The 12,799-nt window shown below is 38.2% G+C and overlaps 1 protein-coding gene across 2 annotated transcripts in view; it reads right to left on the reverse strand.

Moving 5' to 3' along the window:
- Positions 1-1,161: 1,161 nt before the first annotated feature.
- Positions 1,162-12,799, reverse strand: part of frem1a (Fras1 related extracellular matrix 1a) — a 39,134-nt gene continuing 27,496 nt past the window's right edge. The window contains exons 19-36 of one of the 2 annotated variants that reach the window (XM_056240339.1): positions 12,403-12,610; positions 11,811-11,955; positions 11,479-11,620; positions 9,903-10,098; positions 9,526-9,790; positions 8,503-8,920; positions 7,034-7,235; positions 6,770-6,914; positions 6,472-6,601; positions 6,290-6,359; positions 5,369-5,515; positions 5,014-5,216; positions 3,179-3,226; positions 2,862-3,020; positions 2,652-2,768; positions 2,411-2,526; positions 1,502-1,587; positions 1,162-1,365 (exon numbers count right to left, since the gene is read on the reverse strand). In XM_056240339.1, coding sequence (XP_056096314.1) covers positions 1,163-1,365; positions 1,502-1,587; positions 2,411-2,526; positions 2,652-2,768; positions 2,862-3,020; positions 3,179-3,226; positions 5,014-5,216; positions 5,369-5,515; positions 6,290-6,359; positions 6,472-6,601; positions 6,770-6,914; positions 7,034-7,235; positions 8,503-8,920; positions 9,526-9,790; positions 9,903-10,098; positions 11,479-11,620; positions 11,811-11,955; positions 12,403-12,610 — 3,000 coding nt within the window. In that variant the 3' untranslated portion in view covers position 1,162. Of the gene's footprint in view, positions 1,366-1,501; positions 1,588-2,410; positions 2,527-2,651; positions 2,769-2,861; positions 3,021-3,178; positions 3,227-5,013; positions 5,217-5,368; positions 5,516-6,289; positions 6,360-6,471; positions 6,602-6,769; positions 6,915-7,026; positions 7,236-8,502; positions 8,921-9,525; positions 9,791-9,902; positions 10,099-11,478; positions 11,621-11,810; positions 11,956-12,402; positions 12,611-12,799 lie in introns of those variants that run through there. The other variant, XM_056240340.1, reaches the window with a different exon arrangement.

The following is a 12,799-nucleotide window of genomic DNA, read 5'->3' on the forward strand; positions in this document are numbered from 1 at the left end:
ATCAGTGTTGTGCTGATTAATATTTTTGTGGTAACTGTGATAGTTTTTCATGATTCTTTGACTAATATGAAGTTCATAGACATTTTTTGTAATACTGTAAAATGCATCCTTGCTGAATAAAAATTAATTTCTTAGTAGTAAAAAAAAACTATTGAACCCAGACTTTCAAACAGTAGTTCTTAAAAATAAAATAAAATATTGCTTATCAATGTAAATCTCTTGTTATGAACTATATGCATACTATTTATTTTAAGATTTATTTAAATTCGACAACTGAGTGTCTAGAATATTTATTGTAATTCTTCTAAGATGTATATTCAGTTCCGGACACAATTATTAGGTAGCAATAATTTCCATAGAAATCAAAATAATAGAGCATTAATTTCAGATGTCATTAATATGTCAGGAATTTTTATTCTAAAGTAGGGGTCTTTGCAGTGACAGTATTCATATATATATAGCCATCATTTAGTGAACTAATGAACTAAAAAACTAATGCTAGCTAAAAAATTCTACATAGCTTCAAAATCTAAGACCATTTCTTGAAAATCGGTCCCATAACATACAGAGCACAAACAGTAATAAATACATAGAGATTGAGTAGCATATATTACATTTACATTACAACACATGATGGTCCTCTGAGTTAGAAAAGATGTGGGCTGAATCCGAAATCGCACATTTCACTACTATATAGTATGTAAAAATCAGTATGTGAAAGTAGCATGTCCGAGTTCACAGTACTCAAAAGAGTAGGTGAAAAATACCAGGATGACCTACTACTTCTGGCGAGATTCTGAAGTGTGCATATGGACACTTTACTATCCCATGAGGCCACGGGAGAGGATTTATGAATGGCGGTGAAGCGACGCAACTGACGCTGATAGGTCACATGATAATGACAACATGGCGAATATAGTACGTCCGGATTACATTCATACTATATAGAACATTCTTTTTTTAGCGGTTGTGAAGTAATTGTTCAAAATAAGTACCTACTCAAGAGTGCGATTTCAGACACAGCCGTGGTCACGTCACCCTTGGACTAAGAAACAGTGAGTTGACAGCAAACAGTTGTTAATGTGAATCAAACCTCATTACAGGAGTCATGATTACTGTGCACTACAGAGTGAGGAAGTTCCCTCACATGCTGTGAGCAGTCTTACATTTTAACATAACACACATAACGGTGTCCCTTTCCTTTCTTGCAGTCTCGTATCTGCCATTTCGTCTTCCTCCAGACCAGGACACACTTCCTGGTTCCCTTCTTCCTGTTTTTTGGAGGGCTCCGCCTCCAGTTGGTGTAAGTGACCGGCTCTCCACCCACCCACTCCCAGCGGCCTTTACTTTCACGATCATTCAGACCTGTGGTTCAAGAAAAATCGAGCGATGAGTTCATGTTTTAAATCGTATTGCGCTAAAGAACCTTAACAAAAGTTATATTCAATGTAATCACACTGACTGCAGTGCGAAGTTAGTTTTATTCACAAAAAAAAGTTACCAATCCAAAAGGGTTTTCTTTCACTGAAGTCCCACAGCCAGTCCATGTCTCCTTTTGACAAAACACTGACCAGGTTTCCATTGAAGCTTGAGGAAACAAGTATTTAGTTAGTCAACATGAAAGTCACAAACTTGACCATTCTTATTTTTTATTGATTACTAGTGTTTATTTAAATTTATAAATAAATATGTCAAGTCCAGGGTTGCCAAGTCCGTGACAGAATTGGGCTACTTTTAAACTGTTGCCGTAGGTTGTTATTTTTTACCACGTGGGTTATAGGTTTGACAAATCTTTTTTATACATTTATATTTGACTTAAAAAAACGCTTGTATTGAAATATACTATAATATACAAATGATAAAAGTGTGCTAGATGTTAAGTTTGTTTATGATCACTACGATATACCTAGTTGTTTTCAATTTGGATATTAGTGACTGTAAAATATGTAAGAATGGCATATTTTGAGTTGATATTTAGAATATGGTCATTGGGCTACTTTTAGGCTATTTTTAATTGGCCATTAGGCTAGTTTTGTTACGCAGATCTGGCAACCCTGATCAAGGCCCACCCTACTTTTTTGCTTGTTCGAGAAGCCATTCCACTCAGATGTCACAATAGGGAAGAAAAGACTTGTTTCATGCCAACTTTTAAAAAATCACACATATTTGATATCCTCCGACTGGATGAAATCAAAGACTAAAGCAAAAAAAAAAAAAAAAAAAACAGGTCCATCATACACTATACAATTTTCTGTGAAATCTGTCGAATCAAATCAGCAGACTGGCTCTGATATTCAGAAACTACTGTCGACTCATCCAGACTGCAGATCGGGACACAAGTCTTGGAGTGTATTCCAGCCTTATAAGTCATAACTGGTGATATTATTGTTTTTTTAGTGTGTTGTCTTACCTTTCTCTGCAGGCCCGCACCGCAGTGCTCCACGTGGCTTTGCGCTCTGTGCTCAGAATATAACAGAAGTCGTTGTGGTACGTCCATCCTCGAGGACATTTCTGTGCTTTCACAGTCTGAGCGAGTACAGAAAAGACGAAAATTAGTATTTTAGTAACATGAAATATTCAAATCATCTCATGAAATGTAGAAACTGAAGATCCAGACAGCATGATTTACTCTGAATATGAATGTGAATGACCTCATTAGTAGGTGTCCAGGGCCTCCAGGAGACTCCATTACAGTGAAACATCTGACCTGAGCTGTCGTTGTAGTGGAGGAAGCCACTGAGCTCTGGAGTACAGGGTTTAGAAGAAGGCTGGGGGAGAGAGGCACCAAACACGCAGGTTTATTTGCAGAAGATTACTCTAATTCTTCTGACGATTTCTAGACGCACGCACAAAACTCTCACCCGAGTCCCAGAAGGCTGCAGAACTCTGTCCGTTTGCTGTAGTTTTGTCCTGAGCGCAGGAGCGTGATGCTGCCCCCAGCTGGTCACCTGCACCTGTGCCTTTCTGTCAGTCCTGGAGTCAGCGTTGTCCTCCACCGCCATCGATACCATACCGTGATACTGTAAGTTATTGATCATATTAATATGATGTTAATAATAATAACAAAATGACAGTATCAAAATGTAAGATAAATAATGTTCTTGGATGTAACCCAGATATATCTAGTCACAACTGTAGCTACACGTCTCCTCTACTGCCACGGTTTTATTCCACTTACTTTGTAAATGACATCAGATCCATCACGAATAATTTCCGAAGGCTGAACCTGAGGATGAAAGTGCTTTAGAGTATTCAGAATATATATATATATATATATATATATATATATATATATATATATATATATATATATATATATATATATATATATATATATATATATATAAAGTGTAAACAAATTAAATTTAGATTTAATAAAAATTAAATAAATGTTGCCATGGCAGCTAAGAAAAATTAACTGGAAGTACTGAAATTACTAAAACTTAAATGACAATAAAGCTTAAAAGGAATAGAAGATTATATTTCTAAATAGAAACCGCAAATATTTAAAAGCTATTAAAAACCTTTTTTGTACCATAAAAGTATATAAATAACACCAAAATAACACTAGATAGATAGATTTGTGGGATGCACATCCAGGGCACGAAGCTCCCGTTCCACCACATCCCAAAGATGCTCTATTGGGTTGATATCTGGTGACTGTGGAGGCCATTTTAGTACAGTGAACTCATTGTCATGTTCAAGGAACCAATTTGAAATGATTCGAGCTTTGTGACATGGTGCATTATCCTGCTGGAAGTAGCCATCAGAGGATGGGTACATGGTGGCCATAAAGGGATGGACATGGTCAGAAACAATGCTCAGGTAGGCCGTGGCATTTAAACGATGCCCAATTGGCACTAAGGGGCCTAAAGTGTGCCAATAAAACATCCCCCACACCATTACACCACCACCACCAGCCTGCACAGTGGTAACAAGGCATGATGGATCCATGTTCTCAATTCTGGTTACGCCAAATTCTGACTCTACCATCTGAATGTCTCACCAGAAATCGAGACTCATCAGACCAGGCAACATTTTTCCAGTCTTCAACTGTCCAATTTTGGTGAGCTCTTGCAAATTATAGCCTCCTTTTCCTATTTGTAGTGGAGATGAGTGGTACCCGGTGGGGTCTTCTGCTGTTGTAGCCCATCCGCCTCAAGGTTGTGCGTGTTGTGGCTTCACAAATGCTTTGCTGCATACCTCGGTTGTAACGAGTGGTTATTTCAGTCAAAGTTGCTCTTCTATCAGCTTGAATCAGTCGGCCCATTCTCCTCTGACCTCTAGCATCTACAAGGCATTTTCGCCCACAGGACTGCCGCATACTGGATGTTTTTCCCATTTCACACCATTCTTTGTAAACCCTAGAAATGGTTGTGCGTGAAAATCCCAGTAACTGAGCAGATTGTGAAATACTCAGACCGGCCCATCTGGCACCAACAACCACGCCACGCTCAAAATTGCTTAAATCCCCTTTCTTTCCCATTCTGACATTCAGTTTGGAGTTCAGGAGATTGTCTTGACCAGGACCACACCCCTAAATGCATTGAAGCAACTGCCATGTGATTGGTTGATTAGATAATTGTATTAATGAGAAATTGAACAGGTGTTCCAAATAATCCTTTAGGTGAGTGTATATATGTGTGTGTGTGTGTGTGTGTGTGTGTGTGTGTGTGTGTGTGTGTGGCCTGGTAAACCTTACGTTATGGAGACAAAATGTCCCCACAAGGATGGCAATATCCGAAATCCTTGTTCGTGTGGGGACATTTTTTGGTCCCCATGAGGAAATCAGCTTATAAATCATACTAAGTGATGTTGTTTGAAAATGTAAAAATGCAGAATGTTTCCTGTGATGGGTAGGTTTAGGGATAGGGTTAGTGTAAGGGAATAGAATATACAGTCTGTACAGTATAAAAATCATTATGTCTATGGAAAGTCCCCATAAAACATGAAAACACAACATGTGTGTGTGTGTGTGTATGTATGTATGTGTGTTTAATCATATTAACTTACCACTTTTCCATTCCCAATGACTCTGAGTGTTTTCTTTGTAGTGGAGGGAGCTTCAGCTGTTATATCTCCATCACCTCTGATATAGCCCTGAGAGAAAGGTAATGTCTCCACCTGGATGGAGCCGTGTTGAGGGTACGGACCTGGCTCAACCTCCCGGCCTTGAATACTAGTTCCTGCTTTGATTCGGGTCTCTCTGCACTGCCCTTTAGAAACACCCAACAAATGACCTTACAAACATAACATAACATGTGGCGTTTCATCTTTATGTGAACAAAGTAGGATCCGAATGTTTTGCTATATTCATTAAAGGAACTGTTCAACCAAATATATGGTCTTCTGGACAATCTGCACTCACCATTTGTGTCCTTTATGAAGATGGTGGCTTTTGATTTGTCTTTCAGCATTGCACCCACCGGAGATATCAAGGTAACCTCAAATTTCTCATCACCTTCCTCTAAAGAATCCTGAACCATCTCCACTCTCCATCCTCGACTGACCATCCCTGAGAAAAGACAAGAGGACACGTTAGCAATGATTAAAGCATTGAATTAGCTTTTGTAGTATCTTATTGTAGCATCTTCAATTCATTTCATTATTTTATTTATTTAAAGGGGTGGTTGATTATGATTTCTCTTTTCTAACTTTAGTTAGAGTGTAATGTTGCTGTTTGAGCATAAACAACGTCTGCAAAATTACAACGCTCAAAGTTCAAAGCAAAGGAAGATATTTGCTTTTACAGAAATCGCTTTTTAGGGACTACAAAAAACGGCTGGTAGGGACTACAATGAGCTTCTTCACGGGTTCTAACCCCAAAATTTACATAAACCTCCACCCCAGGAACGTGATTTATAGATTATCATGACACTCCACATCAGCTACATAAATACATTAACTAACCAATTCAGAAATGTCCTGTTGCATTCTACATGTTGTCACTTCTTCTTGAGTCTCTCTATCTTTGTCCGACTCCATTTTGAACATAAAAGGCTACAAGTTTTTGAAATGTTCAGTGATGTCAGAGCTGCTAACACACAAGCTCCGCCCTCTGTGCAGCTCATTTGCATTTAAAGGGACAAACACAAAAACAGCGTGTTTTTTGCTCACCCTCAAAAAGTGACAATTTTAACATGCTATATAAAATATCTGTGGGGTATTTTGAGCTAAAACTTCAAATACACACTTTGGGGATATCAGAGACTTATTTTACATCTTGTGAAAAGGGCATTATACCACCCCTTTAAGAAAACCCTAAGAAAATCCCAGTGTTTCAAATTACCTGGGTCAAACTGAATCAAAGATGAAGCCGGTATAAAATCCTTTCCAGCAGATGCTGTTAGTTCTTTCACCTATGGAGAAGAAAATATATATATATATATATATATATATATTAAAATCCTTTTTTGCAGAAGAATAAAAAACAATCAAATAAACCACAACAAATAAAGCTATACGCAATACCTGTACAGTCACATAAGACGAGTCCTGCACATTCCCCTTCCTCTGGATGGTTAGTGAGACTGACCCCTGACTCTCACATATGATATACTCAGTCCTGGTCAGCTCCACACTGGCCCAGCTAAACTCCAATCTAACAGAGGGAATAATATTTATTACAAATCCTAATATACACAAACAACATGCCATTCAAGTATACAGTATGTGTGGAGGTGTTATTGCTATAAGAAATGACTATTTATGGGCAATGGAAATACAACTTTTTACACAAAAAAACAACATTTCAAAGCGCAAGGTTTACTTGTGAGAAAGTCCAGATTTGCCCAGTGCATCAGACACGGCAAACTCCAGGCTGTCAGTTAAAGAGTCTAGAGCAGAGTTTATGATGTAGAGGATATTCCTTCTGTTCAGATCCCTCTGAGAGAAACGATGCCTCACAAACTCACCTACGGACATGTCAAAGATTATACAGGATGTAAACACATTATTACAGACAGGAAGACTAGATCTAGATAGATGGATACACAGACAGACAGACATATAGTTAGACAGACAGACCGCTCACCATTGGTATAATTTTCCAGGTATCCAAAGTAAGGCGGTCTGAGGATGTGATAGATCAGATCACCATCTGCAGAGTTCTTATCCTGAGCCTTAAGCTCTCTGGAGGATATAAAGATCCCATAACGACCATCTTTGAGGAGCTCCACTTTCCACAGGGTTTCCAACACTGCTATCTGTGGAGCTGAGCTGTCGAGAGCTTCAATCTGTGGCACACACATCATTTCAGCAGGATTAAAAGTTGGAAAACAATGACAGGATACAAGTTATGTTGGATATGCATTGAACAATGTATGAAAAAATATAAATATGTACAATCGAAGCACTTACTGCACTCTCACAGCTAATTAGGTGTCAAGACCTATATATATGGTCAAACATTCAAAAAAGGTATTTTTATTAGGGCTGTCAAACGATTAATCGCGATTAATCGCATCCAAAGTAAAAGTTTGTGTTTACATAATATATGTGTGTGTACTGTGTATAATTATTTTTAATACATAAATACCCACACATGCATGTGTATTTAAGAAATATTTGCATGTATATACTGTATATAGACTGAATGTAGCCTATATATAATGTATATTTTATATAAATATAAAAATGTTATATATAAATAACATATTTTTCTTAAATATATACATGTGTGCATTTATATACAAAATAATTATACACAGTACACACACATATATTATGTAAACACAAACTTTTATTTTGGATGCGATTAATCGTGATTAATCGTTTGACAGCCCTAATTTTTATAGATTGTTGTTTAAATGAGGATTATGATTATTTAAAATTATTGATGGCACTTTACAATAAGGTTCATTAGTTAACATTAGTTAACTACCTTAGTTAACATGACCTAAGAATGAACAATACTTCTACAGCATTTATTAATCTCAGTTAATATTAATTTCAACATTTACTAATACGTTATTAAAATCAAAGGCTGTATTTGTTAACATCAGTTAATGCACTGTGAACTAACATGAACAAATAATGAACAGCTGCTGTATTTTTATTAACTAATATTAACAAAGATGAATAAATACTGTAACAAATTAATTACTCATTGTAAGTTCATGTTAGTTAATACATTGACTGATGTTAACTAATGAACCTCATTGTAAAGTGTTACCAAATTATTTTGGTCACAATGTTTATGAATGGCATTTTTTCCTGATGTTTTATTGTTCCTATTATTATTATTGATTTGTTGTTCCAGATGGAGTTGAAATAGAGTCTGTGAATTGATTGTCTGATTATGATCACCTGAAGATTTGTAGTGTTTTCTATATAACCACTGAATTGTTACACTGACGAAGGCAGACAGTCGAAATGTCTGCATTGTTTTTTTATCTCCTGCTTGAACTTGATAAAAAAAAAAGTTACAATGCAAACCTTTTTGAATTTTTAAAAATAGGTACAACAAAAAAAGTTGTACCAAACCAAATGATTGCAACTAACTTGCAGAGTGAAGAAGAGCGGCTCAGTTTGCACGTGTCCGTCCAGCAGGAAGCCTCTTTCTGTGCTGTCAGAGGCTGTGAATCTGAAGCGATCGATCTGAGAAGCTCCTCCAGAGTGTCTGTATGAAACAGCCAGATCCTGAATGTTCTGCTGGGTAAAACTGCTAGCAGCGACCAGTGTCTGTCCCTTCAAAAGCAACTGGCCATACTGGGGAGGGTGTACCACCCTGTAGCTCAAGGCAGTGTGTGGGCTGTCAGGATCAGACAGGAATAAGGCATCAGGTGTCAAAGTTATGGTGGACCCCTGGGGAACCCGTAGACCAGTGTTATGCACTAGTGTGGGGAGAACCTTATCAGTCATTTCCACTAAGATCTCCAGGGTCCCGTTGCGAGTTGATATGCCATTGCTGACCACAAACCTATGAATAAAGTAGACATATGGAGCAAAGACACAAAGCACAAATCAATAATCTTTATGGGACATTAATCACAGCTGCACAGAAATTCAATAAAATGAAAGGTTCAATAAAAGGTTACTCACATCTGTATATTATTATTTTACCCCACAATAAATAAATATAGAAATAAGTAAGAAATTATATTTTGACAGTATTCACAATATATATATATATAAATATACAGTATATACATACATACATACACACAGATTGTTATTATTTAATTAATATTGGTTTAGTTACAGTACTTATGTGTGCAAATTGTGCTTATATATTAATTATTAATTATGAATAATTGTTTTAATTAATTATTTTTAATTATTAATTGAGTGCAAATTGTGCTTAATTATCACAAAGATAATTAAACAATTCCTAAATGTTTTTTTAACATTATTGAATCATTATACAAAACATTTTAATATTTAAATAAATATTATTTTTATTATTTATTTAGATTTTGGGGGAGTAACTCTAAAAATAAAACTATAACATTATTTTGCAAGATAAAAAAAAAAAAAAGGTTGATGAAGAACGCAGACTGCATCAGTCTTGCATGAGGTCCTTACTGCAGGGTCTCTTTAGGTGAAGTGGCTCTGTTGTCATGTACATAACACACCAGGTTTGCTGCTACGTCCAGCTGACTGAACGACTGAATTTGCATGCCGGTGTGTTTGATGTACTCCACATGACCATGTGCTGGAGGTACAGTGATGACATAGAGCAGCTCCTCCGGCTTGTCAGTGCCGTCCACCGCCAGCAAGACGTCTGTGGTGAGAACCACACGCTCCCCTCGACTAGACCTCACAGGCTTCAGGAACAATGCTATGTCTCCTGCAGATCAGCACAGAGCAGACTTGAAAAGAACTGACTCAATTGAACACTTTTATGATAACTCTTGGAATATAGGATGCATATCATCAGGAAATAAAAAGCAGCAGCCCACCTTTCTCCAGTTCTTTGACTGTAATGTGGAAGTGCTGAGCAGGAGAGCGGTTCTTGCCGTCCAACAGGTGAAAGACAAAGAAGTCGTCAGCGGGTGCTCCAGGATTACTGGTGTGAAGGTACCGTAACAGGTTCATATCCAAAACCTGCTGAGAGCAGTTCATTCCTGCAGATACAGACACCCAGTCTGTGCCGACCTGGGGAACAGCTAACATTCTGGATTTGCTCACACACACACATACACTCACCTAAAGGATTATTAGGAACACCATACTAATACTGTGTTTGACCCCCTTTCGCCTTCAGAACTGCCTTAATTCTACGTGGCATTGATTCAACAAGGTGCTGAAAGCATTCTTTAGAAATGTTGGCCCATATTGATAGGATAGCATCTTGCAGTTGATGGATACTTGTGGGATGCACATCCAGGGCACGAAGCTCCCGTTCCACCACATCCCAAAGATGCTCTATTGGGTTGAGATCTGGTGACTGTGGGGGCCATTTTAGTACAGTGAACTCATTGTCATGTTCAAGAAACCAATTTGAAATTATTCGAGCTTTGTGACATGGTGCATTATCCTGCTGGAAGTAGCCATCAGAGGATGGGTACATGGTGGCCATAAAGGGATGGACATGGTCAGAAACAATGCTCAGGTAGGCCGTGGCATTTAAACGATGCCCAATTGGCACTAAGGGGCCTAAAGTGTGCCAAGAAAACATCCCCCACACCATTACACCACCACCACCAGCCTGCACAGTGGTAACAAGGCATGATGGATCCATGTTCTCATTCTGGTTACGCCAAATTCTGACTCTACCATCTGAATGTCTCAACAGAAATCAAGACTCATCAGACCAGGCAACATTTTTCCAGTCTTCAACTGTCCAATTTTGGTGAGCTCTTGCAAATTGTAGCCTCTTTTTCCTATTTGTAGTGGAGATGAGTGGTACCCGGTGGGGTCTTCTGCTGTTGTAGCCCATCCGCCTCAAGGTTGTGTGTGTTGTGGCTTCACAAATGCTTTTCTGCATACCTCGGTTGTAACGAGTGGTTATTTCAGTCAAAGTTGCTCTTCTATCAGCTTGAATCAGTCGGCCCATTCTCCTCTGACCTCTAGCATCTACAAGGCATTTTCGCCCACAGGACTGCCGCATACTGGATGTTTTTCCCTTTTCACACCATTCTTTGTAAACCCTAGAAATGGTTGTGCGTGAAAATCCCAGTAACTGAGCAGATTGTGAAATACTCAGACCGGCCCGTCTGGCACCAACAACCACGCCACGCTCAAAATTGCTTAAATCACCTTTCTTTCCCATTCTGACATTCAGTTTGGAGTTTAGGAGATTGTCTTGACCAGGACCACACCCCTAAATGCATTGAAGCCACTGCCATGTGATTGGTTGATTAGATAATTCCATTAATGAGAAATTGAACAGGTGTTCCAAATAATCCTTTAGGTGAGTGTATATATATATAAATATATAATATTTCATGTTCTGAGAAAAATTTCTCAGAGACTTTGGTATTTTTGGAAGTAAGAGATTAGATATTTTTCTCACTGCATATTGAGCGAACTGACCTTCATCTGAATGACACCATGACTCGGTATGCTCTCAAAAACATAGACGATGTCAGAAGAAGAAGTGTCTTTGTCGTGAGCACTAAGCACAGCACTGGAGATCAGTCTGGACTCCCCAGCCTCCATCTCAAGGCCAGTGTTCCTGCAAATAAATTATAGTGTGTGTCTTTCTTTTCCACAGAGACTTACCACTTAATGTGATAGGCTATAATGTCTTGAATGTATTGTGTATTGAGCAATTCATAATATATATGTTTCAACAAATAAACTAATGTATAATTTATTGATGAATAAAAGCATGATTTACTTCAATAATATTTATCTGCAATTACCGTATAATTTGTGGCTCCTCATCATTGACAGGCAGTACTTTAACCTGCATGTGTTTCTGGAGCTGGTGTTTTCCGTCAGAGAGCTGAACAATAAATCCGTCCTGCTCACTCTCAGAGTCATCGTGCATGTACATCAGAGTCATGCCTGAGGACAGAGTAACACAAAATATATTGTCTGATATATTACAACAACAAAAAAAAAAAAAAAGTTGGGGATGCATTAAATCATGCAACAAGGACCCATTAAATTAATCAAAAGTGAGAGTAAAAGATTTTCAGTGATATACCATATATATACACACACACACACACACACACACACACACAGTAGGTAGTCAACCAAAATGTCTTTTACTACCACAGGTGTGCCCAGTCACATGTGACGCTCATTCGCGAAATCACCACTAGGTGGCGCAAAGGGACTTGGAAAACTGCTCAGTAATTGTGACGTTTTTACTTGCAAATGAAGATAAAATAATGAAATTACTGGTAATGCATGTATATATATATATATATTACAACTACTATATCATCAATATATTGCTTTGGCTGTAGTCAAAACAAAAACGTAAAAGACTTTAAAGTACAGTACCACTCCTGAGGTCATCCATAGTGAAGTGCTCCACAGGGATCTCAGATCCGCGCTTGTAATGCGTCACATCATTGCCGTGTGGGACACTCATGATGGAGCCGTGCTGAGGCTGCTGGACTATGCTGAACATTAAACGGTCTCTGGGAACATCAAGATCCACCGCACTGATTATAGATGGGTCCAACTCTTTCATGTCTCCCTCCCGAACCTAAAAGACAAGCATTGGTCATCAGACCTCAACTGATTAGAGCAGTGTTTCTTGATACAGATCATGCCAAATGACACGTTTGAGCTTCTGGAGGAACCAATGAGGTTCATTCTCGTGTTATGCATCACGTTTGAGCTTCTGGAGGAACCAATGAGGTTCATTCTCGTGTTATGCAGCACGTTTGAGCTT

This window comes from Rhinichthys klamathensis, unplaced genomic scaffold, assembly GCF_029890125.1.
Source record: "Rhinichthys klamathensis goyatoka isolate OS25496 unplaced genomic scaffold, OSU_Roscu_1.1 h1tg000593l_1, whole genome shotgun sequence".
In the NCBI taxonomy this organism is placed as follows: Eukaryota; Metazoa; Chordata; class Actinopteri; order Cypriniformes; family Leuciscidae; genus Rhinichthys; species Rhinichthys klamathensis.